Source organism: Anas acuta, chromosome 1, assembly GCF_963932015.1.
Source record: "Anas acuta chromosome 1, bAnaAcu1.1, whole genome shotgun sequence".
Classification (NCBI taxonomy): domain Eukaryota; kingdom Metazoa; phylum Chordata; class Aves; order Anseriformes; family Anatidae; genus Anas; species Anas acuta.
In genome coordinates, this window is record NC_088979.1 from 17,075,989 (window position 1) to 17,103,374 (window position 27,386).

General features: G+C 36.6%; 1 protein-coding gene across 1 annotated transcript in view; it reads left to right on the plus strand.

Annotated features, from left to right (window-relative positions):
* CUL5 (cullin 5) overlaps positions 1–25,498 on the plus strand; it is a 32,959-nt gene extending 7,461 nt beyond the window's left edge. Inside the window, exons 3-19 of the mRNA XM_068670388.1 lie at positions 1,819–1,918; positions 3,226–3,402; positions 4,945–5,086; positions 6,218–6,363; positions 6,440–6,520; positions 7,707–7,800; positions 10,527–10,657; positions 11,398–11,505; positions 12,093–12,157; positions 15,152–15,284; positions 15,820–15,951; positions 16,583–16,706; positions 17,470–17,645; positions 17,763–17,924; positions 18,624–18,742; positions 20,045–20,168; positions 21,822–25,498. Of these exons, the coding sequence (XP_068526489.1) occupies positions 1,819–1,918; positions 3,226–3,402; positions 4,945–5,086; positions 6,218–6,363; positions 6,440–6,520; positions 7,707–7,800; positions 10,527–10,657; positions 11,398–11,505; positions 12,093–12,157; positions 15,152–15,284; positions 15,820–15,951; positions 16,583–16,706; positions 17,470–17,645; positions 17,763–17,924; positions 18,624–18,742; positions 20,045–20,168; positions 21,822–22,016 (2,209 nt within the window). The 3' untranslated portion in view covers positions 22,017–25,498. The remainder of the gene's footprint in view (positions 1–1,818; positions 1,919–3,225; positions 3,403–4,944; positions 5,087–6,217; positions 6,364–6,439; positions 6,521–7,706; positions 7,801–10,526; positions 10,658–11,397; positions 11,506–12,092; positions 12,158–15,151; positions 15,285–15,819; positions 15,952–16,582; positions 16,707–17,469; positions 17,646–17,762; positions 17,925–18,623; positions 18,743–20,044; positions 20,169–21,821) is intronic.
* The last annotated feature ends 1,888 nt before the right edge of the window (positions 25,499–27,386 follow it).

Consider the following 27,386-nt stretch of genomic DNA (forward strand, 5'->3'; position numbering starts at 1 on the left):
CAAAAAGCCTGAAGTTACTTCCTGTTAGGTGCTGCTTTTTTTTTCCTTAAAATACATTATGTCACCTTTGTCAACATAATATGGAAGTGAGTTACAACATACTTATCAAAAGTTTACCTAAAATCATCTTTGTCTCGACATGGAGTTATTTTCTCTTAAATACAGTTGCAGCTTAAATCTGCAGTTTCTTTCTCTGATTGTTAAAATCATTCACAAAAGTTTAGTTTGAAATGCAGTCTTGTTGCTCTTTTTGAATCACAGTGCAGTAATTCCCTTTAGAGCCATCTGATTGCACCTGTCACACTTTTCTGCCAACCAAACAGAAAGGTAGTTTATCATGTAATGAATTTTAATATCTTATGATATCACTGCTGCAGTAGTTGCCAGAAATGTGGTGTAGTTAAGTTACGAATTCAGTCCTGAGTCATTGCCTTCATTTTTTTTTAATAACTAGTTCGATAATTCTGCATTGGTGTTGAAATTTTCTAAATATTATTTTGCTCGTAGCTGAATTGTTGAACTGAACTTAATTACCTTTAATTTAAGTATATCAAGGGAAAGTATCCCACTCTCCCAAGTTTCTGTTTTTGGACAGTGCTTTTTGTTAAACTTTGTAATAACAATTTGAAAGCTGTAGGTGTCTTCTACCTGCTCTTTGTGTATTATCTTCCAGCAGTGCTTTTTAACTTCTGCCGGAAAATGGTGGCATTCTGAATACAGTAACATCTTTTCTGCCCATGAAACTTACATAAGCCTCTTAAGTTAGCTAGACCTCTGTAAATCCTTGGCCAGCACCTTTGTTCTGTGTAAAAGGAACTTTCTATCTTGCAGGTTTTGTCTTTTCAGTTAAACTAAAAAAGTTGCTTTTGTATTGAAATAACTGAATTAGAAGGAACAAAGCCATACCTGTAGATTCTGTAGTTGCTTTCCTGCAAAGACTTGGCCTTATTATTGAAAGGAGGAAGAAAAAACAGGGGAACATAATGAGCCAAAAAAAAACAAAACAAAAAACCAAACCAAAACAAAAAAAACCTTGATAGTCTACACTAAATATGATGTTATAGGTAGGAGTGTGACTTGCTTTGTTTAGCCTTTAACGTGGAAAGGAAATAGGAATTAAGTTACACTTGCTGGCCTGTCACCTGAGAAACTCAGGAATTTATTTGAATATTGATTAAAACTCATTAATATAATTTAGCATTGTGTTGCTCTTTGGTAGCTTTTCTGCAGTAGAGCTGCACTTCAAAATGTTCCCACGATTGTGAAATGTTTAAGTGATCTTATTAAACTATTTAAAACTTTTTAAGTTCACTGATGCCTGGACCTTAGGTTTCTCACCTGGAAGGCTGGTTTCCTTTGCAGAAGGATTTTGTGATGCTTGGATTGTGAAAGTTTGAGTGAAGGCTGTGTCTTAGGGTATTTTAGAGTAACACAGGCTGAGTTGCAGTACTTCTGTTGGCAAGTGATTTCCATCATTGTTAAACAAAAGCTTTAAAAAACTGTCCGTAATGCAGCAAGGATTACGGAAAAGGTGGTGAAGACAAATTTGGCTTCTGCATATTCTTTAAATCTCCTTCTTGACCATAGTATTTTCCTAGCCAGGTTGCTGTTACTGCTTTCCCATACTTCCTTAAAGTTTCAGTCTCTTCTCCAAACATGTTTTCTTGCATGTGTCACTGTGATCTACTCACATATTGTTGGACAATGATAAATAAAGTATGTATTGTTTTCTTAGAAGTACTTATATGAGGCTGAAACAGCCATAATTTATTAAACTTTGCGTAGTTGCTACTAAAAGATGAATAAATTGTTTTCTAGAGATGTACATGCCGTTTGCTTGTGGGATGACAAAGGTCCAGCAAAAATCCATCAGGCTCTGAAGGAAGACATCCTTGATTTTATTAAACAAGCACAAGCAGTAAGTTGTTAACGTTTCATAACTTGTATTCGTATTATTAGAAAAAATAACCAAATGGTTCTGACTTTCTTTGGATTGAAATGCATTGCTTTTTGTTTGAAATGTTGATATTCTAGAGATTGTAATTACCCTGTAAACTTCTATTGACAAACAGAAGACTTAGCCTTGAGCATTTGCTTTGTCTCATTGTTTTCTCACAGTTCTTGAAACTGGGGCAAGCAATGACTTTCTTCTTTTAAGCATTATTTTTGTTAACCCAACGATACTTATGTAGTATTCTTCCTCTTGAAAATTACTTGAGGCAAAGTTTTCTATAAGAAATTACTGTCTGGGAAGTACTTTTTGTCTAACTTCAGTGCTTTGCTGACATTCATTAATGGTTTTTAAATGTCATATGTATGGCATATTAGAAACATCTGTTCTGTTGGCTCAGCAAGATTCGCTGTCCAGTTTTATGGACTCTCTGCAAATAGTCATCAATAGATTCAAAAGGCAACTTTTGTTTTTAAAAATGTATAGTAATAGATGTTCCATGTAATAAGGGATTTGGAAGTAATCTCTTGTGAGATTCAAAAAAATAAATGAATAAAATTCCATGACAAAGATTTGCAAAGGAGAAAATGAACCATTACAATCTTTCTCTAGTGAAGAAATTTACAATGCTACGGCTTTCTTCAAAGGAAGATACAGTTCTTGTATCTCAGGCCTGTATATAAGCAGGCATATATATGTTGATTTTTATTTACTTTTAAGCTCTATCGTGCATACATGCATAAATGCTGTGCTGAACTGGGGCCTTCAATGTGGTCTGTGTTGGCTGCTGGTTTAGGGGCATCTTTTTAGGCATTACGATAGTGGTTGTAGTTCCCAAGCATTGCTAAAATATACATGTTAACTACCTACCTGGGCCTAATCAAAGGTAAGTAGATGCATTAAATTAAACTTTCCCACTATATATAATGTAACAATCCTTACAGGCGTGTACTTTTTGTAGGTATAGTTGTACCAGTGCAAGCCTCTAAGACCAAAGATTTTAAGCTTCTTGACTTGCTTAAAAAAATTATTCATGTTAACATGTTAACAACTTCTTTGCTGGTACCTTTCTTTTCCATTTAGGAAAGGTCCACATGCCACAGGTTGATGACCACTGCTCTAAAGTAAATGGCACTTAAATATGTAGACATTCTTATTCTGATATATCCATGTATTTGTATTTTATGTGGGAAAATATTTCCAGTATAAAGTTAATCTGTTTTTCATGCAGAAATTTGTTTATAAAATACCTCCTCTTCTTCCCCCTCCTCCAGAGAGTGCTGAGCCATCAAGATGATACAGCTTTACTAAAAGCATATATAGTGGAGTGGCGCAAGTTCTTCACCCAGTGTGATATTTTGCCCAAGCCATTTTGTCAATTAGAGATTACTTTAATGGGCAAGCAGGGCAGCAACAAGAAGTCAAATGTAGAAGACAGTATTGTTCGAAAGGTAAGTGAGAGGTATTAAGGAGTTCTGTTGTGCACTGTTCTGCCTATGGTAATAGTACAGAAGATATTGTGTGTCTAAAGATGAAAATGCACCAACCATATAATATGATGTATCATTTTGCTTCAGTGTGAGGGTCAGAACAAATTGCACCTTTTTTTTTTTTCTCTCCATGGCAATTTCACTTTCTAGTTTTGCTTTGGCTATAAACAGTTCTGTTCAGATGATTAAAGCGTTTTTTTTTTTTTTTTTGAGTGGTTGTTGTTTTTTATTTACTTAAAATTGTAACTTCAGTCCTAGTGGAGGGGCAATTACAAACTCACCTACTGTGAAAACTTTTCCTATGCTTGGGAAGTTCTCCATATAATCACCCAAAATTATCTGTTTATTTTCATCAGATATCTGCATTAAATTATTCCCTGTCTATAATATCTAAAAGCCGCTTGACCATGAGAAATCTATGATGTGTATCTGAGGTTGGTTAACGTTCCCTCTGTTTTCTTCTCCATTTGTTACACATTGCAGCTCTCATAAACCCATTCTGTAATTGTACAGTGCAAACATAATGTGCATATTGATAATGTTAAAATTATCGAAAAGTAATTGAGGAATCAAATAAAGGTTTGCTTTAGAGAACATTGCAACGTTTTGAACAATTCCCTTCCAATACACATGACTTTAACATTAGAAATGGAAATTCAGCTGAAATTGCCAAACAGTTGTGGAGAAACTTAGAATAAAGACAGGTAAAATGAACTCTCAGAAGGATATCTGGCTTTTATCAGATGCTTCTTGTGTTAAAATCTAAAGTACAAAGCAACAGTGAAAGACTATGCAGTCTTACCATTAACTTTGTTGTGTTGCTGTGTCATCTTTTCTGAAACTTGTTTTTTGTAAGTTTGTTCACAATCATGAGTCAGAATTTGAACTGGTAAATTTTACAATTCCAGCTGCTTTCCACTGCCAGCATGGACTGATAAGTGGTGTGCTTAGGGTGCATGCATGGTAGTTACTGCCATGTTTGAAGGTACATGGTGATACCTGATGAATATGCTTTGCTCTGCGTATTGAACTTTTGTGTTAGGGAAGTGAAATCCAAAAACTGATTTTTCTTTATGTAACTGTTGTGTTATTTGAGTTTTGGCTTAATACTGAGCCTGCCAAATGATGAACTGTTTGTCTCAGAAGTACCCCCTGGTACTACAACTCCTGACACATACTATTGCTGGAAGTGGTACTTGGCTAATTAATGAGAGCTGTAGAAGGAATACAGAAGCAATACAGAATGCTAGAAGTTAATATCTGAATCAAATGATCTTTGCTTCTCCACTTGCCCCATTTCATAAAGTAAGCTTAAAATATAAATAGCATATTACTTCTATAACAAGCCAAGAGCAAGTTCTAAAATAGGTATATAACCTGCAAGCTACATTACAACCTTTTTGATTTCTGTTTCTGCTCTCTTGTATTATTTTTTTTTTGTATAAACTTAGGTCTGTGTATACCTTTCTGATGGAATTTTTTTTTTTCCTTCCTGATATGCAGCTCATGCTAGATACGTGGAATGAATCCATATTTTCAAATATAAAAAATAGACTTCAGGACAGTGCAATGAAGCTAGTTCATGCTGAAAGACTAGGAGAAGCTTTTGACTCTCAACTTGTAATTGGAGTTCGAGAATCATATGGTATGTCTCGCACAAGCTGATCTCTCTTGCCTCCTTACCCAAGGAAATGAATTTTCATCATAGAAGTTGACAGATCTGTTGGTAATTTTGGAATGATTATCTCATTTTGTACTGAAGATGTTGTTATGTGGTACCAACTAAATTCTGTTCCAAGTATCTATAACTTCTAAGTGATTTTGCTATGAATTGGTTTCTGCAAAATTGGTATTTTCAAGGAGCAAACGTTTTGATCTTTTAAGTTTGCAGCAATAACCTCAAGTCTGTGCTATTTTCCATACCATTTGAGATTTTTCTGACAGTTTGAAAAAGAAATACTGCATCTGCAGGCTGCATCTAAGACTCCCAGTTTTTGTCTTGTTTGTAAAATGTAGGTTGGTATATCAGAAACTTCTATGACGTTTCACCATTGTCTGCATTTTTTTTTTTTCAAAGCATTTTTCACTGCAGCCTGTTGAAGTAAACATGTGACTAATACTTTCTCAGATGACTTTATAGATATTCTAAATATTTAGAATTCTAAATGTATAGGTATTCTAAATTCTAAATGTTTTAAAGCTTATTCCGTTTAAGGGCTTGTTTTATTTTATTGATTTATTTATTTCCATAACAGTTGAGAGGAAGGCGGAAACTTTTTTTGCTCAAGGTGCTGGTTAGGAGTAACCCTGCTGTCTCCACTCCTAATTTTTTTAAAATAGGAAAAAATCCTAATACAGAAAAAAATGTTTAAAACGAAGACATGGAGACTCTTAAGAACATTGTCTAATAAAAGCTGTTTGTTCAATGAGGTAGAGAAGTTTTTGCTTCATTAGGCATTATGTTGAGCTTTGTTGTTTTATTTATTTTTTTAGCTTTTCAACTTTGCAGCTGTATGTGTATTTTTCTGGTTATAATCTTAGAATGTCTGAAAAAATGGAGATAAGTATACACTGTTTTCTAGTTCTCTACAGGTAATCTAAATCTAATTGCAACAAAGATTGAGCAGCTGATTACCTTAGATTCAATGTGCATTTGTAGGATATTTCAAATTGTTCAGTGGCATCTTGAAATACAGAACTTATTTTAATGAGAGAGATTTGCTTATTATTGGCCACATAGATTTCCAAGAATTAAGTTTGGACTTTCTCTTTGCAGTTAACCTTTGTTCTAATCCTGAAGATAAACTTCAGATTTATCGGGATAACTTTGAAAAGGCATATTTGGATTCAACAGAGAGATTTTATAGAACACAGGCTCCTTCTTATTTACAACAAAATGGTGTACAGAATTATATGAAATATGTAAGTAAAAATTCTGTTGTAAATTTGTTCTGGAAATGTTAGTGCTTAAAATGATTGCTGTTCTACTTTTGCACAGGCAGATGCTAAACTCAAGGAAGAAGAGAAAAGAGCACTACGATATTTAGAAACAAGGCGTGAATGTAACTCTGTGGAAGCAGTAAGTATAGCATAGAAAAAATGCTGTATTTTATATTTATATATAGTTATTATATGTGAGTTGATTTTTTTGTGTGTATGTTAGTGTACTTGGTAGCAATAAATTAAGAAACTGTTGATCTTTTTTTAATCATCTGTTATATTTTTTCCTTGCAAAAACCTATGTTGCTTTCTAATCTGGCAATTTACAATTTCTACAGGTATTTTAGTAGTAAACCTAGATTAAAGTTCAGATGGAAGGGCAGATTTTCATTTAAGTTGATTTTTACTCTTTCATTTTGAGTCAGTTTTTTTCCCCCTATGCTTAACAGTGGATGAGGTTGAAAATAAGTGCACCGATGTAGTAGGTGAACAGTTTCTCCATGCTCATTTAGAGCACCTGAAAGTGTTACTGTTCATTGCAATCAGAAAGAAAAATGAAAGTTTCATTAAATCTGTTCTAGATTTCCTCTTAGGCTGAAATACGGCCATTTAGTATGTTCCTGTCCTGCTCTCTTTCCCCCCAGCTGAGCAATATTTTACACAGTTCAGACTCAGGAGAAAGATTTAACTGCAGTGAATAGCTCATAATTGTCTATGTTGGAATCAGTTCAGGAAATAGGTTATTTTAAATAAGTACCCTTTAAATCTGAACTTACTGCAGTTGATCAAAATTTATTTTATGTCTTGTGTTAAGTTGTAAATCACTCAATTTGCATAGCTATAAATTGTAACCTGTATGAAGAGGCTGACAAAAGAGAAATGGTCTGGACATGTACAAACAGTTTCTGTGCTAGATCTGGCTGTAGTGTCTCGTTTAAGCCAACCAAGCTGGTCCGAATATGGTATGCTGGAATGAGAACTATTCTTAGCTCTTGGATGTATACTTGGAAACTAAGTAGGGTAGTTGGTGTTCCAGAAGTGATGGCTCCCTTGAGAGGAAAAAGGTGATAGAAATGTTGAGCTGGCTCCTGGTTTGGAAGAGGGTTTACCACATTTACTAGCCTACATGTTTTAAGGAGATACGGTTTAATGTATGAATTTTTCTTCAAACTACACTTATTTCTGTGAATCAATTCTTATTTTTATTAATTATTTTATACAATATACATGTTGAGAACAGATTTTGTGTCACAACAAACTTGAAAAGCTCAGACTTTGGAGTTCAGATGGCTAAATGAGCTAATTCTGTGTTTAATACGTTTCAGCTAATGGAGTGCTGCGTCAATGCCCTGGTGACATCTTTTAAAGAGACTATTTTAGCTGAATGCCAAGGCATGATCAAACGAAATGAAACAGAAAGTAAGTGAAGCTTCAAGAACAGTGCAGGATGAACTCACCGTCGACTGTATAAAAATAGATTTGTTGGCAGATTTATCAAATCACTGCTTTTAATAGATAGCGGCAGTGTTTTGTAGGTAAAATGTTACTTCATGTATGTAACTTTTATCCCACAAAATTATCGTGATTGGTTAGTGTTTTTTTAACATCATTTCTGACATCTGTATGTACTGTACCCTGACTTGAATGACTGAATAGCTCTCTTATTGTTTGAATGAAAGTAATATTATATTATTCTTTTTATTTATTTAGCATTTCTTATTATTTTCCTTATTTTTCTGACAGCTTATTTTCCTCATGTTGATTTTACTGTGATAAATTTTGCATGTGTGCCATTTTTTGAGTAGTTCATACTGTCATGTTGTTCCCTCTCTGGCTGCTCCTGCCCCCGCCACCCTCCCCCAAAAAAGATAAGAGATATTTTAAGAGATGTTTCAGTTTATTGCTCATCATCTGGTGCAGGACCAATAGGTTCATGAACCAAATCTCTACAAATTGTTCATTTGGTTTGATAACCAGTATGTGACTGTGAATTCTGAAAGTTAGCTCTGTATGCCTTGCTAAAGTTTCCAAAAGGCTCTTCTGCTGCCAGAAATCAAGAAGTTAGTGTTTAAAAGTTGTGTGGTGGTCCTATATGATACACCAAACTAGATAAATAACTAAAATGTCATAAATCAAGTTGAAATCAGAGGGTGATTACTTTTTTTGAAGGCTCAGTATCCTGCAGACAGTGATTATTAATTAATATCTATATGCAGTTTTTGCTTCTATGCAAATGTGAAAACTGGATTTTATAACTTAAAATAGTGTAGGAAATACTTCTAAAGCTAGAAATATTTGCCCTCAAAAGTATGTTATAGTGATCTGTTTGTGTAGCAGCATGATTTCTGGCAGTAGTCCAAAGCTAAATCTAGAAAGCCACCAAACTTATACGAGTATAGGTTACAGCCTCTGGAAGAATACAGGAGGTTTTTTTAAATGCAGAGATGCAGAAGATCTTGTCTGTAGCACCCAGAGCATCTTTCCTTTAGAAATTTGGTGAAGTATTAATACTGTACTCTGATTCTTTGTGGCTGCCTCTACCTCTTGATATTGCTGGGTTGCAAAATACTTCTGTTTTTATTTGGTGTACAAGAACTCAAGCATCTCTTTCAAATCTTTTCTTTCCTGGGCCTATGTTACACTGTTAAAAAAGCTTTAGTGAAGGATGCAGGTGCAGATGATTAAAGATTTAAAGACCAGAGCTATACGTAGAAATATATACATCTGACAGTATCCTCTGCTGTACTACACTTACTCATGACTCTCTCTGACATTAATTGCCCCCAACAGCTTCTTCATTTTTTTTTTTTATTGAACAGTATCTGACATAAAAGGGCTGTTATTTTTAATGCTATGAGCTGTGCACTGCTGTAAAATACCCAGTTACATTAAGTATTTAATATTTACGTGCCCTGAAAAGGAAGGAAGGCATAATGTTCTCCACATAAAAACTACCAAAGATGCCATGACTTGCAAACGCTCTTCAGAATCAGCTTCATGAATTCTTGTTTACTTACAGTACTGGGGAGGGAGGCCTACATTTTATTCTTGAAATACTTCATAACAAATGAAAAGCAAACTTGTCTTCTGTGAATGAAAAATGAAAATAGAGCTTGTTTAAATGTCCCCAACAACTACAATATGGATTTCTTTACCTTTCAGTTGCATTCTGATAGACATTTCATTGAAATGTTCATTTCTTTTTCTTTTTTTTTAACTTGGAAATCAGTCTTTGAAGACTGAAATATTCTTCTGCCACTGCTTATTAGGAGAGACCACTGAATTTTATTTTTTATTTTTTGGGGGATTATTCATGCCATCACTATCTTGCATGAACAGGCATCATACCCTTTAATATCCCACCCACTTTTTTTTTTTTCACGAAACCTCTGTGGTCTCTCTAAATTGATCTGCTGGTCTTAGCCCAAGTGATTCTTTGTGGCCAGCTTTGTGAAGGGATTATTGATAGTTCAGTCCTCTTTTCTAGTAATTTTAAAAAACAACTTCACAAGAAGTAGACAAATACACTGTGTTTGTTTTTTTTTTAACTTCTTGAAATGGTAACTGTAAGAACTAAATTCTTTGGGGAAAAATAAAGGAAAAAGTGCTACTTGCCTTGATCAGTTCCAGTTATTTTAGAATTTGGCATGCTTGTATTTAAAACATTGAAAATGATATTGGAAGACGCATAGAGAGAGCTTTGTTTGGCTTTAATTTTGAAAGAGAAATGCTGAGACCATATGATTTCTTACGCAGACTCTTGTAGGCTACTGACTGAAAGAGATCCATTTTTGCCAGGGATTTTAAGGCAAGTTACACTGAGAGCCTGGATTTGATCTAAATTGCCATTGAGGTCAGGGGGTTTTATTCATGTTTGTGATCTTACATGTGTAAGCAAGTTATTACGTGACAATAGATATTTCTTTTTTGCCTTCAGAAGAATATCCTTGTGGGTTCAGAACTAATACAGTCTTCAAAGCATTTTTCCTTCTAAGGGATGAATTGGATTATCTGTTCCTTACGTATTCAGTGTCTCACTTGAGATAATCCCAAGCAGCACACTTGTGTTTTGGTTTTGTTGTCTGTTTATTTTTTTTTTTAACAGGTCTTTGACTGGTGGCTTTATCAGTATTTGTATCTTTCAGAGTTGCATTTAATGTTTTCACTGATGGATAAAGTTCCAAATGGGATAGAGCCCATGTTGAAAGACTTGGAAGAACATATTGTTAGTGCTGGACTTGCAGATATGGTAGCAGCTGCTGAAACTATTACTACTGTAAGTGTGTTGTTTTAAAATGAATGAAAAAAAAAGTTAACTGCCCTAATTTTAAGATACACAAATGTGAACTGAAATAATTGTTTAAGATTTTTTGTTTAATCATAAATCTTTCACTCTATGAAAATTTGTGATGCCCTTAGAATAATGTCTGTATTGCTTACGTTTTCAGTTGTTGCTTTAAAACATGAATCCAATTTGTAGTAAAGAAAATGTTATAAGTTAATTGCAGAGAATACTTACATGTTAGGATTAAAAAGGCCTAATCACTTTTCTCTAAGTCCTAACTCTCTGATAAAATTTGGATTTTACTTTCAACCACTGATCTAAGAGTGGTTGTTCAGTGTGGAAGCTTAAAAAGCTTCCATTTTCACCATTCTTTCTGAGCATTTTATTTTTTTTATTTTTCTGGGTCTAGGAGGCCTAAGTATTTGCAGCAATTAGCAATTTGCAGCAACAAACCTGTTTTCATTGGCAAGTTGTTACACAATATTTACAAATTTTATGCATTCTCTCTATATTTTTTTCGTATATAGGTCTCTCTGTTCTGAAAATCTGTGAGGCTTACATGTTTTAAAACTCCTTTCAGTACAAGGAATAAAAATAAGATGTTCAGTCATAATCACTCAGGCTTGAAGATACTGTGTTATTGCAGATCAGAATGTTATATATAAGCTCACACTAACTTCTCTGGAGCCTGTTTTTTTTTTTTTGTTTGATTTTTGCCTCTTTAACTTTAGGATTCTGAGAAGTACGTAGAGCAATTGCTTACACTATTTAATCGATTTAGTAAGTTGGTTAAAGAAGCTTTTCAAGATGATCCAAGATTTCTTACTGCAAGAGATAAGGTATGTGTTTCTACTAACCACTTGTTTTCAGTTTTTTAAGAATTGTTGAAAATCATATTATGTCTCTCAAATCCCTTGCTTATTCTGGTAAATTCCTTGCTTATTCTGCTAAGTATGTGCACTAAAACACTGAAACATGACAATTGAGTAGTTTTTAATTTGTAGCGTAATAATGCATTTGTGTGTAGCTTTGTAATGTTGTAGATCAGAAGATGATCTTTGTGTTGAGCAAATTAAATGTTAATGTCTGACTCAGCGATATGTTTAGGAATTACCTAAAATTTGTACCTGGGTGTAGTCCCATGACTTCAGATATGCAACCCATTCCATGCAATCCCTTCCTAAGCTGCTGCTTAAGGTAGTGCGTTAACAGAAAAGAGGAAAACGTAAAACATCAATTAATGGAAAACTGAGTCATGGGATTTGAACTCATATTGAAAATCAAATCTGTAAACTTTGAGCTAATAAAAGAATTAGACGAATTTGTTTTTTGCAGTAATTTAAAAAGGGAGATAAAATCTTTATGATTCATACACTAAAGAGAGAAACTGAGTAACACACTAATCATCTCTAATTATTTATCTTAGGCATACAAAGCAGTTGTGAATGATGCTACAATATTTAAACTTGAATTGCCATTGAAGCAAAAGGGGTAAGTTATATAAATTTTAATGTGAGTCAAGGTTTTTAAGTTGTTAAAGACTGGGCTTCTCTTTTTAAATGTCCTTAGGAAGTAGGGCTGTATTTAAAAGTGCTTTGTATTCTTTGTGTTACAGAATTTCAGATTGATTATCAAACTGTTAAGATGCTCCTCACGTGGAGGCAGATCAGTGAATAGCAGTTGATTTAAACTGAGCCTTATTTCTTGTAATTATGGATCTGTTGTTTTGTAGCAGAATGAGTTGTTTCAGTGGTTGAACTTAATGACGCTTTCATGGATTATTTCTTCCAAAAAACTGAGCTACATAACTGCCCAAATTTCAGTAAAAGTCCTGGGGAAAACTGAGGCTGTAATCTTTGAGAACTGTGGCTGGTTAAGATGTGACCATCCAGCAGCCAGCTAGACGGCCTTCTCTGGTGCCAGCTGGGACTAGGACCTGTACGGCTGCTCCTTTTTGGTTTGAGCGCAGGGTTAACCACGTTAGTTGAAACAACTTCCAGTAGAAGATTAAGCTGACCTATGTGACCCCTCACTTGAGAGGAAAAAGCATGCTTACAACAGCTACTCTGCAAACCCAGCCCAGAGGAGGCAGAAGTCAGTCAGTTGATGTTAACACTTAACACATGGTGTGCCACCTGTGTAGGAATCTATACATTGTGTTTGGGCTTCCGTATGTATAGTTTGTAGTCTGATTTACTGCAGAAACAAAGCTTATGTAGCTGGGCTGCCAGCTTCCCTTTCTGTTAACTTCTAAACTAATTTGTCCAGTCATGTTGAAATTAGGGTGCATTGAAAGGTGAATGAAGGGTGCACATTTCCAGTTTCTGTACATTGCATACAAGTAGGAGCACAGCAGGTGAAAGAAAGCAGAAGACTGAAAGAGGAAGCGCTTAACTTGGGAAAAGCCAGACAACAGGAGACATGGATCCAGATTGTTCTGATGTTAGTTAGGACATAATTTCTTATAGTTTCTAGTTTAGAGAGCACTTAATGGAAAATAAATAAATAGAAACATCAGTTTGAAATTCAGAGGTGCTTTTAATTATTTTTTTTGCTAGGATTCTGTTAGAAACTGGGTGCATTCTCTATTTATGAAATATTAATGTGGTGCACAAAGTGATGTGTTCAATGGCAAGCTGAGCTAAGTTCTCTAAGAGCCATAGATAAAGTAAGTCTGCTTTATCACAAGACAGTTATACCAGTTGAAATGATTCTCTACATTTTTACAGTTATGGGTAAAGCCTGTATTTTTCTTAATTCCAGTTGATCGCATTACTCTTCCCAGGATAAGTTGCTATCAATTCAACTTACCTACAAGTTCCTAGTTTGTTTTTCCTGGGGAAAAGGCATAATTAAATTATATCTGTGAGAATTAATTATTTAACAGCCACCCTCCCCCAGCTCACAGGTGCTAGATACCTGTTCAGTGTTTGTGTTCACAGCAGCACAGAATGGCTGAGGTCAGAAAGGCCCTCTGCAGGTCGGTTGGTCCAACCCCTGCTCAAGCAGGGACACTCAGAGCAGTATCTTGCCCAGGACCAAGCCTAGGTGACCTGGTTCTTACACTGTTTGCTTTTGGACTGATGGTATGCCTGGACAGGGACTAGCCTTGCTGTTTTTGTTACTGGAGGAACACCTTTACAAAGGACTGAATTCCTGCTTTGCATACTTCGCACAGATGTAGGCAAGACAAAGGAGCTTATGGCTCTGCTAATGTTTAAATTTCCCATGGGAATATGCAAATCAATACCACATTAAAACTGCTTTTCACTGCTAAAAATAAACCTGCCTAGCGATCTCTTAAAGACCACCATGATGGCAATGGTCTTCTGTCCAGTATTCTTCTTTGCAAGCTCCTTCAAGTAGTCCACATACACAGTGTGTTTTAATTAAATTAAATTCCATTCTGCTTAATTTGTGCCATTAAATTCAGTTTAAGAATTTAGTTGTTGGCTTTTTTGTGTTGTCAGAATCTTGAAGATTCAGAAAAATGTCAGAACCCATTGATTAAGTAAGGCTCTGCCTTGTAATAAACAAAGATTAGAGATCTGCTTTTACTGCAGGTGGTCTTAAGCAGCAGACATCAGCCTGCAAGCTGCTGCATGAACTGGAAAGGATGAGTTCTCTGACGAGTTTTTACAGCCATCTACGCTAGGTGATAAGCAAGGGTGAGAGAATGAGGAAGAGCACTGGATTCATGAGCATCCCCACAGCATCTTACCTGTAATCTTGCTCACTGCCGTTGTTTCTCCTAGAGAACCTTGTACAGAGTGCTGGCCCTAACAGTTTGAGACTGGCAACCAGATGGTGCCACCTGGCTTCGGGAGTAGGATTGGTCACTGGCACTATTTTAGTCAACAGCCTAGATGCGAGTTCAGAGCACAGCCTTGTGCTTGCAGGCCTTTTGAAGAACTGTCTACTACTACTATCTACTACTACTAGAGAGTCTGCTACTGTAGCATCTGCTTCTTCAGCTTTTTTAATCTCCCAGTCATCAGCCTGTTGTTTCTTCCTGGCATAGTTTGACCATGTTACTAGGTGCTAGGCGTGTCAGGCTTTGCCTCCTGAGAAATGCAGTGCAGGAGGTTGTTCTTGAGACTTGTCAAGAGATCACACCACATGGGCAAGATGAGTGAGACATTTCACTGTGGCGTTTGTTGATTCTTTACTGGAATACTCACTGCTGTGCAATACTTAGTTGCTTAAAACTACAGTTTGAATGTAGTCATAGACAGAGTTCTAAAATTAAAAGCAGTTGGTGTGATCAAGCTGTAGAAGCTGTCTGAAAATGTTAAACAATATTTATTCTTCCAAGAAGAAAAGGGAGTTGGCCTGAATTTTTCATTAGCATAACAAGGGTATGAATTCTCCACCAAGTCCCCTGCCAAGGGGATCAGGAAAGAGTGGTCTGTCTTGTTAACAGTGCAACTACTCCAGAATAGCAGGATTCTCTTCAGTCTGAAGACATGTTGTTCTTTTATTTAGTGTTGGATTGAAAACACAGCCGGAATCCAAATGCCCCGAGCTTCTTGCTAATTACTGTGACATGTTGCTAAGAAAAACACCACTAAGCAAAAAACTAACCTCTGAAGAAATTGAAGCAAAGCTTAAAGAAGTGGTACGTTCTTGCTTTCTTCTGCTTGATTAGTCTTGAATGTATTTAGTTGTTTTATTTCCTTATGTGGGTGGAGGTCTTGATCTTCAAAAAGCTATGTGAAGTGTAACAGTTGGGAAAGTAGGTTCTTATATCATGAAGTGTGTGTGTTTATAACTTGTTAACCATGCAGTGTTTCGTGTCTCTGTGTTGTCAGGTCACAAAATTGAATACGCTAAATTATTGCCTATATCAAACTAGTGTTATGGTAATGAATGTTAATATAGAAAATAATACAGGATAGGTTTTCATGCCAGTTGTTAATGTCTTCTCTGATTTAAGAGAAGTTCCTTGATAGCAGACAACTGAAGAAATCAGATGTGTGATGTTATAAAAGATTCGTAGACAATGGCTATGATATGATACAGTATAGTATAGGTCCTATCGAGGCAATCTCAGGTAGCCTTTTTCTACTTCTTAGTCCACAAAGGCATTAGGTGGGCCTTTAAAGACTTGAAATTGACAGTACAAATAAGTGTATTACAATCTTTCTTGGCAGCTTTTGGTACTTAAATATGTACAGAATAAAGATGTTTTCATGCGATATCACAAAGCTCACTTAACACGCCGCCTGATATTAGATATATCAGCTGACAGTGAAATTGAGGAGAATATGGTGGAGTGGCTCCGAGTAAGTAGCCTGATGTCTTTCTTTTATTTGGTTGTTCCTGTTGCTTGTATTAATTCCCACTCTTAAACTGAGATACCCTTCTTGCTTAGGTGAGTTGTATTTTAAATCACAGGCCGCTTTGGTCTTATGCATGAATTTTATTTTGATACTTTGTGGGATTAAAGCAGTTTAAGTTTTTTTCCTAAGAGAAATGTTGATCCTAATAGTGACAACGACAGATTTTAAAATATTTCACATATGATTATCTTCATAATTTCCATATGCAAATGAGCAAAATGCAGTGTACTTGTTGTTTAGGTATGGAAATTATTTGAGACTGGTGGCCTGATTGTGAAACTTTATGTACACTTGAATATTATTTGCATGCTTTAATTGACTGATTCCTCGATGCATGCATATGTTCTTAAGCACCTGGATTTCTTTAAAAGACTCATCATATGCCTGTAAGGGGTAACTGCTTGCAGTCCATACAAAAAAAAGACCTTTATACTACATCACTGCTTGTTGTAATAAGGTGATGCTATCAGTGTACTTTACTGCTTTTCATTTCTTTTAGTTTGTTATTTTAAAAGTGAAGCTTTTTGTTCTTAGCTGTCTATGTCATAGTTTAGTGTTCTGTTTGTTTGTACAGGAAGTAGGTATGCCAGCAGACTATGTAAACAAGTTGGCTAGAATGTTTCAAGATATCAAAGTATCTGAAGACTTGAACCAGGCCTTCAAAGAAATGCACAAAAATAATAAACTTGCTTTACCAGGTATTGTTTTTCAAATGATTTGCTGTTTTTAATTTCTCCTGTGGAAAAATAATTCTGTTGAATCTTGAGTTAAAAATTACATCAACTGCAGGTTGAACATAGTCTTTGGGGCACTGCTACCCCCTAGACTGGAATGTCTGTACCCTGTGTAGGCTCTGCTTTCTCTTACAGTTGACACTTGAGCTATATTATTCTGGTAGTTTCTGTGTTTTCTCACTATTAGCAGTTTTGCAGATACAGACTCCCTAGCTAATTGTAGCTGAATTCCAAGCAAAATTTGAATCAGTTTCAACCAGCTGAATGCCTTAACTACCTCCTTCTTTCGTGTCCTCATCATTCTTCATGAGTGCTTCATGCTGTGCTCTTCCTTTACCTGCTGGCAGGAGAGCTGGATGCACGCTGCTAAGAGTTCAGATGATGTTTCTGAGATTAAATTTCACTGATGAGAAAGAGGCTGGGGAACATCCAGGTTTGGACCTGTCACTGCTGAAAAGCCTTAAGTAGTGCTTACAAACATCAGCTTTAAAGCTGTATCAGTGCATAAGGAGCTTTGCAGAGGCAAGCCAGAAAAGCAGAGGTTTCAGTCAGTGTTGCTGGCAGAAAGCCAGTGGTCCATAAATAGAGAACGTTAATGTTTAAATAGTTAGGGACCCTGCTAGTTTCTGAAAATTCACTCCTTCATAATTGTATTAAGAGTAGACAAAAATGCATTCTGTTCGTCTGTTACACCTGCAGATTCATCTAACCCAGTATTGTCTTACAGCTGACTCTGTGAATATTAAAATTTTAAATGCTGGTGCCTGGTCCCGTAGTTCTGAAAAAGTATTTGTCTCGCTGCCCACGGAATTAGAAGATCTCATCCCAGAAGTTGAAGAGTTTTATAAAAAGAATCACAGTGGTAGAAAACTGCACTGGCACCACCTCATGTCCAATGGAATTGTAAGTGTCCAGTTTTTGTTGCTTCAGTTTCAACGACTGCATGTTCTGTGTGTTTATAAGAGCAGGAAAGCTTGTTATTCAGAAAGGAGTAAAACACAATTGCCATTCTCTTCACAGATAACTTTTAAGAATGAGGTTGGCCAGTATGACTTGGAGGTAACAACATTTCAGCTAGCTGTGCTGTTCGCATGGAACCAAAGACCCAGAGAGAAGATCAGCTTTGAAAATCTTAAACTGGCAACTGAACTCCCTGATGCAGAACTTAGGAGGACTTTATGGGTATTTCCCTTTCTCTTGAAACAGATTTCTTCCTGATCTTTGTACTCTGGAGTACTGGATAAGTATTTTTAAAGCGCTATCAGATAACACTTTGAAATGTGGACGCCTTCCTTGCTAATTAATCTGTTGTAATGCTGGCTCTTTGCACTACTGTTGAGCACACACAGCCTTTATATTAACATGTTCTCTATTCTCAGAGTTACATAATCTAAGCTTTTGGAAACAGCAAAACCTTTCTGACCGTATCCTGCGTAAAGCACACAGTTACGATTGTGGTTTATGGAGCAGGACTGGTTTAATTCTAGGAACTCACTATCACTCAATAACTGTATGTTACTTAAAAATAACTTCAGTGTTTGCTTTATCAGACTTTTAACAATTTAGCTCACAAATAAAATGAGAAATCATGTAAATGAGACTTAATACTACAAGGTACTCTGTAGCCGTGAGTTCGTGCATTTTACTTGGTGTTATTTTACTTATGCTAACTCAGTTTACCAAATCTCTTTCTGAAGTATGGCCCCTTTCTGGTTTAACTGGTATCTCCCTGTTGCCCCCCTAGCGGCTCCAAACAAGGCTACGTGGTTCCTCCATTACAGTCTGCACAGTGGTGAACAATGTTCTTAAATAGTAACTGTTTCCATTTAGAAAGTCTGGTGTTTTATTTTCATTCTTTTTTTCCCCCCTTTTTCTCTGTAGTCTCTTGTAGCATTTCCAAAGCTGAAACGTCAGGTTTTATTGTATGAACCTCAAGTCAATTCACCCAAAGACTTTACAGAAGGAACCCTCTTCTCGGTGAACCAGGAGTTCAGTTTAATGTAAGATGATGTTTGAAAATGAAAATAACAATGTGCTATGTTATGATTAAGGGAATTCACCTTAACCTTCATCCTTGGAAGTTTTCAAGATTCAGCTAGGCACAGGCTTTGCTATCCTGTCCTCACTTCAGTTTTAGTGGTAGTCATGCTTCAAAATAGGTGGTTGGACCAGATGACTTCCAGCAGCTCCTCCAGAGAAGCGGTTGTACGGTTCTGATTTCTGTGAAGTTAAACTTCTTAAACACCTAGGGAAGAGATGCAAAATGTGAGGCTCTACCTTTCTGTTACTAATGAACCCATGAGATTTCATATGGAAAGAACACCATGTAAGCAGAACACCCCCAAACACACGCAGTTCCAAAAGCAGAATTTTAATTTAAAGGAAAGGGGGCTGCATAATATTCTGCTATGCTGTCCAAAGCTGGGCTTTTTTGTGTAACTTCCATCAGAGAGGAGCGTCTTCATTTCAGTGAGAACTGCAGTGCTCTTCTACTGGTGCTTTGAAATGCTTCAAAGCACACAGTAGCATAGATATATACAGCCTCTTATATATTGATTTTTACTTCTCTTTATTGTCAATAACTACAATTAGAACCAGCTCCTTGCTAGAAACTTGAGATTCTGGTCCTCGTACTCAGTAGCAGTTGGACATCTGGATCTGTGCAAAGAGAGAGAGGTGACAAATCTGCTGCTCTTGGGGCTTAGTTTCTTGCCATTTTGCCCAGGGCCACGATGGTTTGTTCATGTCGCCAGGATCACAAGCTTTGGGAAATGATGCAAGCACATGACAGAAGAGTCAGGCTGCACAGAAATTTTGGGGGTGACTGCTGAAGAATACCAGGAGTTTTTTTCGTATGTTTGTTATGGTCTGGTTTTTCTCTTTTTTTAAATGCCATACAGATGGTTCTTGTGATATAAATGAGCTGGTCCCGTTTTCTGAACTCTGTTGTAAAATCTCCTTTGAAGAACCCTAGTTTTATATAATTAAACTGAAATATATTTCTCTGGAAATATATTCTTTAAAATAGTGCTGGTAACTTTTCAATTTTGGACTCTGTCAGTTTCAGCTGCTGATTTTTTTTTGGTAATGATAGTATTTTCATGTTAGTTTTTTCCTTTTTTTTCATGGAGTTGGCATTGAATTCTGATATGGCAGCTGGCTATCTCACTCCTGCAATGCTAATAGCCTATAAATATCTGATATATGATGGTACTCCTTGCTGCTGTAATATAAGTTTAATAGGAATTCCTTAACTGAAAATGTATTTTTGCCTTATTTTTTATACAATACAACTTTTTCAGAAAAAACGCTAAAGTTCAGAAAAGGGGCAAGATAAATTTGATCGGTCGATTGCAACTTACTACAGAGAGAATGCGAGAAGAGGAAAATGAAGGAATAGTCCAGCTAAGAATATTAAGAACCCAGGTTAGTAAATGTCAGAGGAATATAAAATTATCTTCTTTCATTTGTTGTATTACTGCTACTGCATGTTGTCCACATTTGAATTTTGATGTACGAAAGGAATGCTTCTGGATCCTACGAGCTCTTACTTCTGCTGTATGGTTTTATTACTTTGTGAATAACAGATTTTGTTTGTGTGTGTGTGCCTGTGTACTTGTAGTTATTGGCCTCCTGTTCTAACGTAACAGATTACGATATTAATCAGGACAGAGCAGCTATTAAGCAAGCAGTAAAGGCGTAACTGTGTAGTGGTGGGTAAAGTTGACTTACTGAGCCAGCAACATGAAGACGATATTGAGATCTTTTTGGCTACTCTGTGTGAAGAGAGAGAATAATCTCAGAGATGGGGATCACTCTACCGTGACAGTGGTATAGGTTTCTGAGAGACCTAGAGGGAAAGTTTGTAATTGCATCTTGGCTGTACAGCCTGCTTTGTGGTGGATTGTCCTTTCTCAGTCAGGTATCATGTCAAACCATTTTAGCTGACAATTCTCAACAATTCATTTGGGGGAGCATCCCATTGTTACTTGTGATGGAGTCTCAAAATCCCCTTTTACCACCAAACTGCAGGTTTCTCCTGATCAGGCAGATTAGACTCCAAGCCAGTCAAGTTGTAAACTGTGTCACCTGACCTAACATCCTGGATGTTCTTTCAGCCAGAGGATTTATGCCTAGTGGTTCTTATCAAATAAGAACTCCTTGTGAATGTCACTTTGACACAAAACGTGCATTTCACGAAGTATTCACAAGGTATTCACCCTGGAAATGTGACTTCTGCTCAGAGAAGGAAGGACAGGTGAATGAACATTAGGTTTTAGTGACTAACACTCTAGATATAAAAAGTAACAGTAGATTCACCTTTGATTGGAGTTGTCATACTTCTCATGCATCTCGAGTGCTGCATTCTGTTACACTATCAACTGCTTTGTGAAGACAGCTTGGGATCTACTTAGGCTAAGGAATACAGCAGTAAGTGACAAGTAATGTGACTTACACTTAGTGCTTGATTACTGGCAAATTCAAAGCTGTATGCCTCAGGGATTTGTAACTTTAAACATGTTTTTAATATATCCTAAATGAGCCTTTTGTGTACTTCTTTGGTTTGAGTTTTGTCAAGTTCTTGGCCACAACTTAGAAGGTAATAAACTCTGTTGTTTGACCTTGCGAGTAAAGAGTGTTCTTACATTCTTTTCTAAACGTTCTTGGATTTATTTTACTTTGTTCTCTCTTATAAGACTAGGGGAATAGAAACTTCCAGGAGATCTTTCTACTGTTTTATTCTAGTGTTTAAAGTCTATGATGGCCCACTTGGACAACTGGTTATAATTCACTAAGGTGAAACACTGTGTTTGGAGTCTCTCTTTTCAAGTATGTTAAGATTTGGCCCTCACTTAATAAATATATAAGCCAGAACAGATGTTGGCACTGTCTTGTTTTAACTGAGGCATGTCTTAAGTGCAGTATTTATGATGGCAAAGTAACTTTTATATTTGATTTGTTAGGAAGAATATAGATTTCTTTGCTGCCTTGCCTTAACCAGGAGCCAATTATTAATACTGTGGTCACTTTGTCACTTCCACCAGATATTTCAATTTTTTTCCTCTTGTTCCCCACCAGGAGGCTATCATCCAAATAATGAAAATGCGGAAGAAAATTACTAATGCCCAGCTTCAGACTGAACTGGTAGAAATATTGAAAAACATGTTCTTGCCACAAAAGAAAATGATAAAAGAGCAAATTGAATGGCTTATAGAGCACAAATATATCAGAAGAGACGAGTCGGATATCAACACCTTCATATATATGGCATAATTTAAGGACTCTGTGAGATGCTGAAAACATAAATGGAAGGGTGCTTGGACAGACAGCTGCAACAGTTTGTGCTGCAGAAGGACTTGTTTTGACTTTCATTACATATTAAAATCCCTGCCTTACCTTAAAGAGGACTATATTTTGCCAATCTCATTCAGCTAGCATGATGGCATTCCCTTCATGTTGCACACTTTTAACAGCATGCTGTTTTGTGGGAAACTTGCATTCATGAAGAGCCCATTGTGAACTTTTAAAAGTAGATTTGATTTACACCCACTGGGAAGAATACAGGTTTGGGTTTTTAGATGACCAGTACTTGCACAAGGAAAAAATATTCAAATATTCATGCACTGAGGAACTGCTATTAGTTTTGTTTTGGTTTTTGTTGTGTTTTTTTTTTTTTTTTAAATGCGATTAGGACTAGAAGTAGCACTTTCACTTTTGTGTTTTGGATCAACAGAGTAATGTACTGTCCACCTTTGATCCTTTTTATGTAATAACATTTGAGAGACACACATGCCTCACAAACTGATATGTATTTGTTACAGTTAAAATCTGTTGGCTAGAGCAGTGCTTCAATCTAGTAACTGGATTTTAATATTTGACACATTAGTGACACAAAACTAATTCCAACTCATGGGTGATATTTTTCCTTAAGCAAGAGATCATTGTTTTTAAATTGCTGTAAAGAAGTGGATACACATTATTTGTTACTTTACATTATTTGGACAGGTGATTTGGTACAATCCTTTTTGAGAAGGCAAAGCGTTTTTGAATGATACTTCACTCTACAAACAGTTTTCACAGGTGGTTCTGTTATAGTGAACAGAAATATTAAGTGTATTTCCTTGTACATTTAATATTTGTATTCCAAATGTTTAAGTATGACTACATATATCTGAATGCATTAAATAGTAATTGATGCACAAATCCCCCAGAAAAGGATAACACTTAAAGATCCCTGTATTAATTCCTCATTGGTAACTCTAACCTTACATACATATGTAATCGAATTTGACTGGTTTTGTTCCTTGAAAGTCAAGGCCTTTATATAAAAAACAAACCCTCTGCTTTTTATTTTGAAATTGGCAGGATGGGAAATACAATTCTAGTGAAAATGGAAAAAAAAATAAGGAAAAATACCTTGTTTGGTGTATGCAGAGAGAGTGCCAAATACACATCAGGATCTTCAACTTTGTAATGTTACCTCTTCTATTTTCAATCATCTTAAGTAGTTGTTTGGCAATGCCTGCCTCTCTGCTACTCTGAAATGTCCCAGCATGTACTGGACTTGTAATTTATAAGAATCACTGGAGCAGAGTGCCTGTCTTGGGACAAAAGGTAAGTTGAGCTTTACTCAGTTATGTATGAATATTCTTATACAAATTGCAAGTGTGCAATTTATTTTTTTTTTACCAGTTCAAGTACAACATCTAAAGGTCTTGTCTTCTCTGATGGTTGAAAGGGGGTAGAGGATATAATTTAGTCAAAAAGGAAAGCCTTCTAATAAGATAGAGGAAGAGATTTATTTAACATGGTTGCAGTAAAGGATAAAATAAGAGTGGTTTGAAAGTGAACTCACTACAAGAATGGCTGTTTGCCCTCTTAAAGAGGCTGCGTGCTGTTAGTAGTGGAAATGCTAATGGGACTGCCTGAGAACAGTGTGTACTTGGACATCTGTTTGCCTAAGAAGTTTGCAGTAGTGAGGGTTTCATGAACAAGAAGAGATGGGGAGAAATCAAGACCTGGTAAATTACAATTGATTGAAATGCCACCGCTTATGTTACATGTTTTTACTGATAGTCACAAGTAGATGCTGTTTAAAAATACTGCATCTCTTATGTTCCCCTGTGGTGTTGCTATTGAGAATCAGAAGCAAGTGGTGCTCTGTGTAGTTAACCACTTAAACTCTTGGAATATTAGAAAATGAAATTCTAATAAAAACCTTGTGCTGCAAGACTTTCAGTATTTGTAACTTAAATTACAAGTAATAAACGCTCACTTGGGGTTGTTGGAGGGAAACTGGCAACCCAGAGCCCTAAAGCATGACAGTCTGAGCACGTTCTTTTCAACATAAGGAACTCCAGCCCTTAACCGTTGAAGAACAGGTATGAAATTGTCACACAGAAGGAGCTGCAAAGGGGATAATGCTAAATTAAGAAGCCATTGATTAAGATTTGGTAGGCTCCATCTCAGATACAACTGTTCAGGAAGGCAGAGAGTATGCAGAAAGCAACAGGTTGCTGAAAGCTAATGAGCTACATCTTCCCTCAACTAATAAATACGGAATAGTATAACCTAAATGCTATCTATATACTTCTCAACTCCTGGAATGTGGAAATACAATTGGTAATGTGCCTATGACATGGTCATTTTTCTTCAAATATATACCGAAGATGGATGTCGGGTTTTTTTTATTAAATCTGAGAATCACACCAGCAAATTTGTTAAAGATGCAGAATCTCATTTAGCATCCTTCATCAGGTCACGTTCACCAATATGCACTTAAAACTAGGATCACCTGGGGCACAGGGAGATACCTGGGGTAAACTGTTCTTTGGGGAGGGCAGAGTTCAGATCTCAATGAAAATGAACTATTCTTCACTTGCAATATGGCAACAACGCACTTTTAAGGCTGCAGTTTTTAGCTATGAATATACATGTCCAAAGACCTTGCTTAAAGAGGTGCTGCATCTGAAAAACATGTTGCCACACACACTGCCACGGTGAATAGCTACGGGAAAAAAAATCTGTTGTAGGAGAGGGGGGAAAAATCACTCTTAATGGGTTTAATTAAAAAATACTGTTAACACTTTCTCTGTCCCAACAACGTGATGAGTATCTCAGTTTCAATTCTGAAGTCTTCCATTTTCCTCTTTCCACAGTTGGTGTCCCTAGCTCCTATTTTTGTTCATCTTTCATTTGTTCTGACTGTAATGCAATTACATTTCCAAGAGAAAATGTGACTTTCTTGTTTTCACCTTTTTAAACTTGATATAAGTGTTCTGAATGTTCACATGTTGCATTGATTTGCATTGGGATGCCATTGTCCTGTAAAGTGCAAATTTTAAAAATACAATTGGCAAAAAGATTTGATAGTTTTACAGAAAGATTTGCTATCTTAAACTCAAACTGTTTTCTATTTTCATCTAAATGACTGGGATGCTATCTTTGTAATTCTTTGAGGTCATATTTGTGAAATAAACAATACATGAAAGCTTTCCTGTCATATACACTATATGTAGTCTGGAGTGTTGAGCAAACTTGAGTTCCTGAGTTGTAATATCTATCTACGTATGGTATTTACAATTTTGAATGTGTGCCACTACCAAGATAATAATGCTGTACAATTTTGAATGGTGGTAGTTTCTGTATGGCAGTCCAGCTGAACTATTTTGATGTACTGCTTAATTTTTGAATTTTATTTTTTAAGTTGTATAATTTATTTTCTTGCAAAATAAAAAATGTAATATAAAAGACTACTCCTTTTAGCAAGATATTTTGGTCTCTTTCCCCTGCAAAATTTTTTAAGTCTAGTTTGGGTACTGCTCCTGAAAAATAGCGTATGAAATGTATCAGATTGCAAGTCCCAAAGTCTTGATTGGAGTAAAATTAAAATTTAAAACAACAAAAAATGGGGGGGAGCTAAAGACTTGGTTCCTTTCTTGTTGTGATTTTCAAGTACTTGAGGATATACATAGAGTTATTTCAGTTTTCCAAATTCTATTTCGAGGTGAGCTGTAAGTCTTGCAATTCACATTTATCAACACCTGCCCTGCCAAAAGGGGCTTGGGGTGCCTGACTTTAGGCATTTTTAAAACTGGTTATGTCTCCATGTAAGTAAGGATGTAATTGGATTGCCGAATATTTTGGTTCTTGGGTCTCTGCAGTTACTTAAAATGAGCATATCGGAAAGTTACTGCTGTTGTTGCCAGATTGATGGGTCCGGCAGGTGCCTGATTCTGCCCGAAGCAAACAGAGGTGGGGAAACCGCTGATTGCCCACGTGAGTGCTTTTACTGACATGGCTTTTCTTCTCCAATCATCCTTGTCTTCTAATGGGATTTTTTTTTCTTACGTTTCAACTCCTTTTTTCTTTAAGTGCACCAGTTAAACATAATGTTTTGTGCTTTCTGGTGTATGCAAATACCAGAATTATTTGTGTGGAGTAAGTAGTAGTTCTGAGTGACTGAGCGCACAGGGTAATTTTCCAGCTGGCAGTTTGTGTAGGTAGAGCTTTCATAGCATGTTGCCATTATCCCTAAACATTTTTTTTTTCTTCACTCTTAGGGCAAAATGTTGCCTTTCACAACAGTGGTCTTCCAGGTGAAGTCATTCCCTAGAAATAAGCCAATTATCACAGCAGTTGCTTGGCTGAATCAGCTCCTACCAGTTTACATTGATCACAGTGTAGCCAGAATCAGAGGCCTAAATACAAAAGGTTTTAACCCTGCTTCATTCTCCTACTGAACTAAGAGTGGGGCTTTATTTCTGTCTTTGCTTTACCTGTAAACATCACTTTGAACAATACACAGGTGTGGTCCCTGCTTTTCATTGTCAGTTGATTTAGTGATGGGGATCCACTGTGTAACTTCAGCTGGATACTGTGCACTGCATCCCGCGAGTGATCTGAAAGCTGTAAGAGAGAAGGGCTGGTGGTGTGTTGTCTGCCGATCTGGGGCATGGTCACAGCAAATCTCACCTCCCAAGCGAAGGGAGAGGGCACATTGGTCATTTTCAGTCATCTAAAAGACTGAAAAGTGACAGCGGCTGTGAAATCAGTGTATTATAGATGCTATTGGTGAGAAGTGATGATAAAAGAATTAAAGAAGGGAATGCACTATTGTTTTTTTTTGTTTGCTTTTCCCATTTTTAGGACCGTGGTCTAACGTGATGTGTGTACAGCTCAGGCTTTGCTATCTGTTGGTTTCTACCACTAAAGACATGAAGGAAATCGGCACACCTGCAGGTTTTGTAGCAAGTAGTGGGAGGAACTTGGATCAAGGTAGGTACTGTGTGGGAGTTACTGCACCAAGCAGGTGTGCTAGATGCCTGTAAGCCCCCCTGGCCCCAATGCTGTTCAGCCAGCATTTTTGGGGGCACTGGGGCATGGAAGAGCTGCTGTCTGTGGCATGTCACCAGTCACTGCAGCCAGATTCGTGCCAGGGGCCTTGCCTGTTGCCAGAAGCTTTTGACAGGCTTCCACACCAAGCAGGAGCAAGGAAGGCTGATAGGCATGGAAACAGGGAAGCAAGGGCTTGGGGAAAATTCAGGTGTGAATGCGCCTGAGGTTTCCAAAAGTGGAATGGCAGAGAGTAGGGCAACACTATTTTCAGAGTCCTGTAGCATCAGCACTGTCAGGTATCTGATA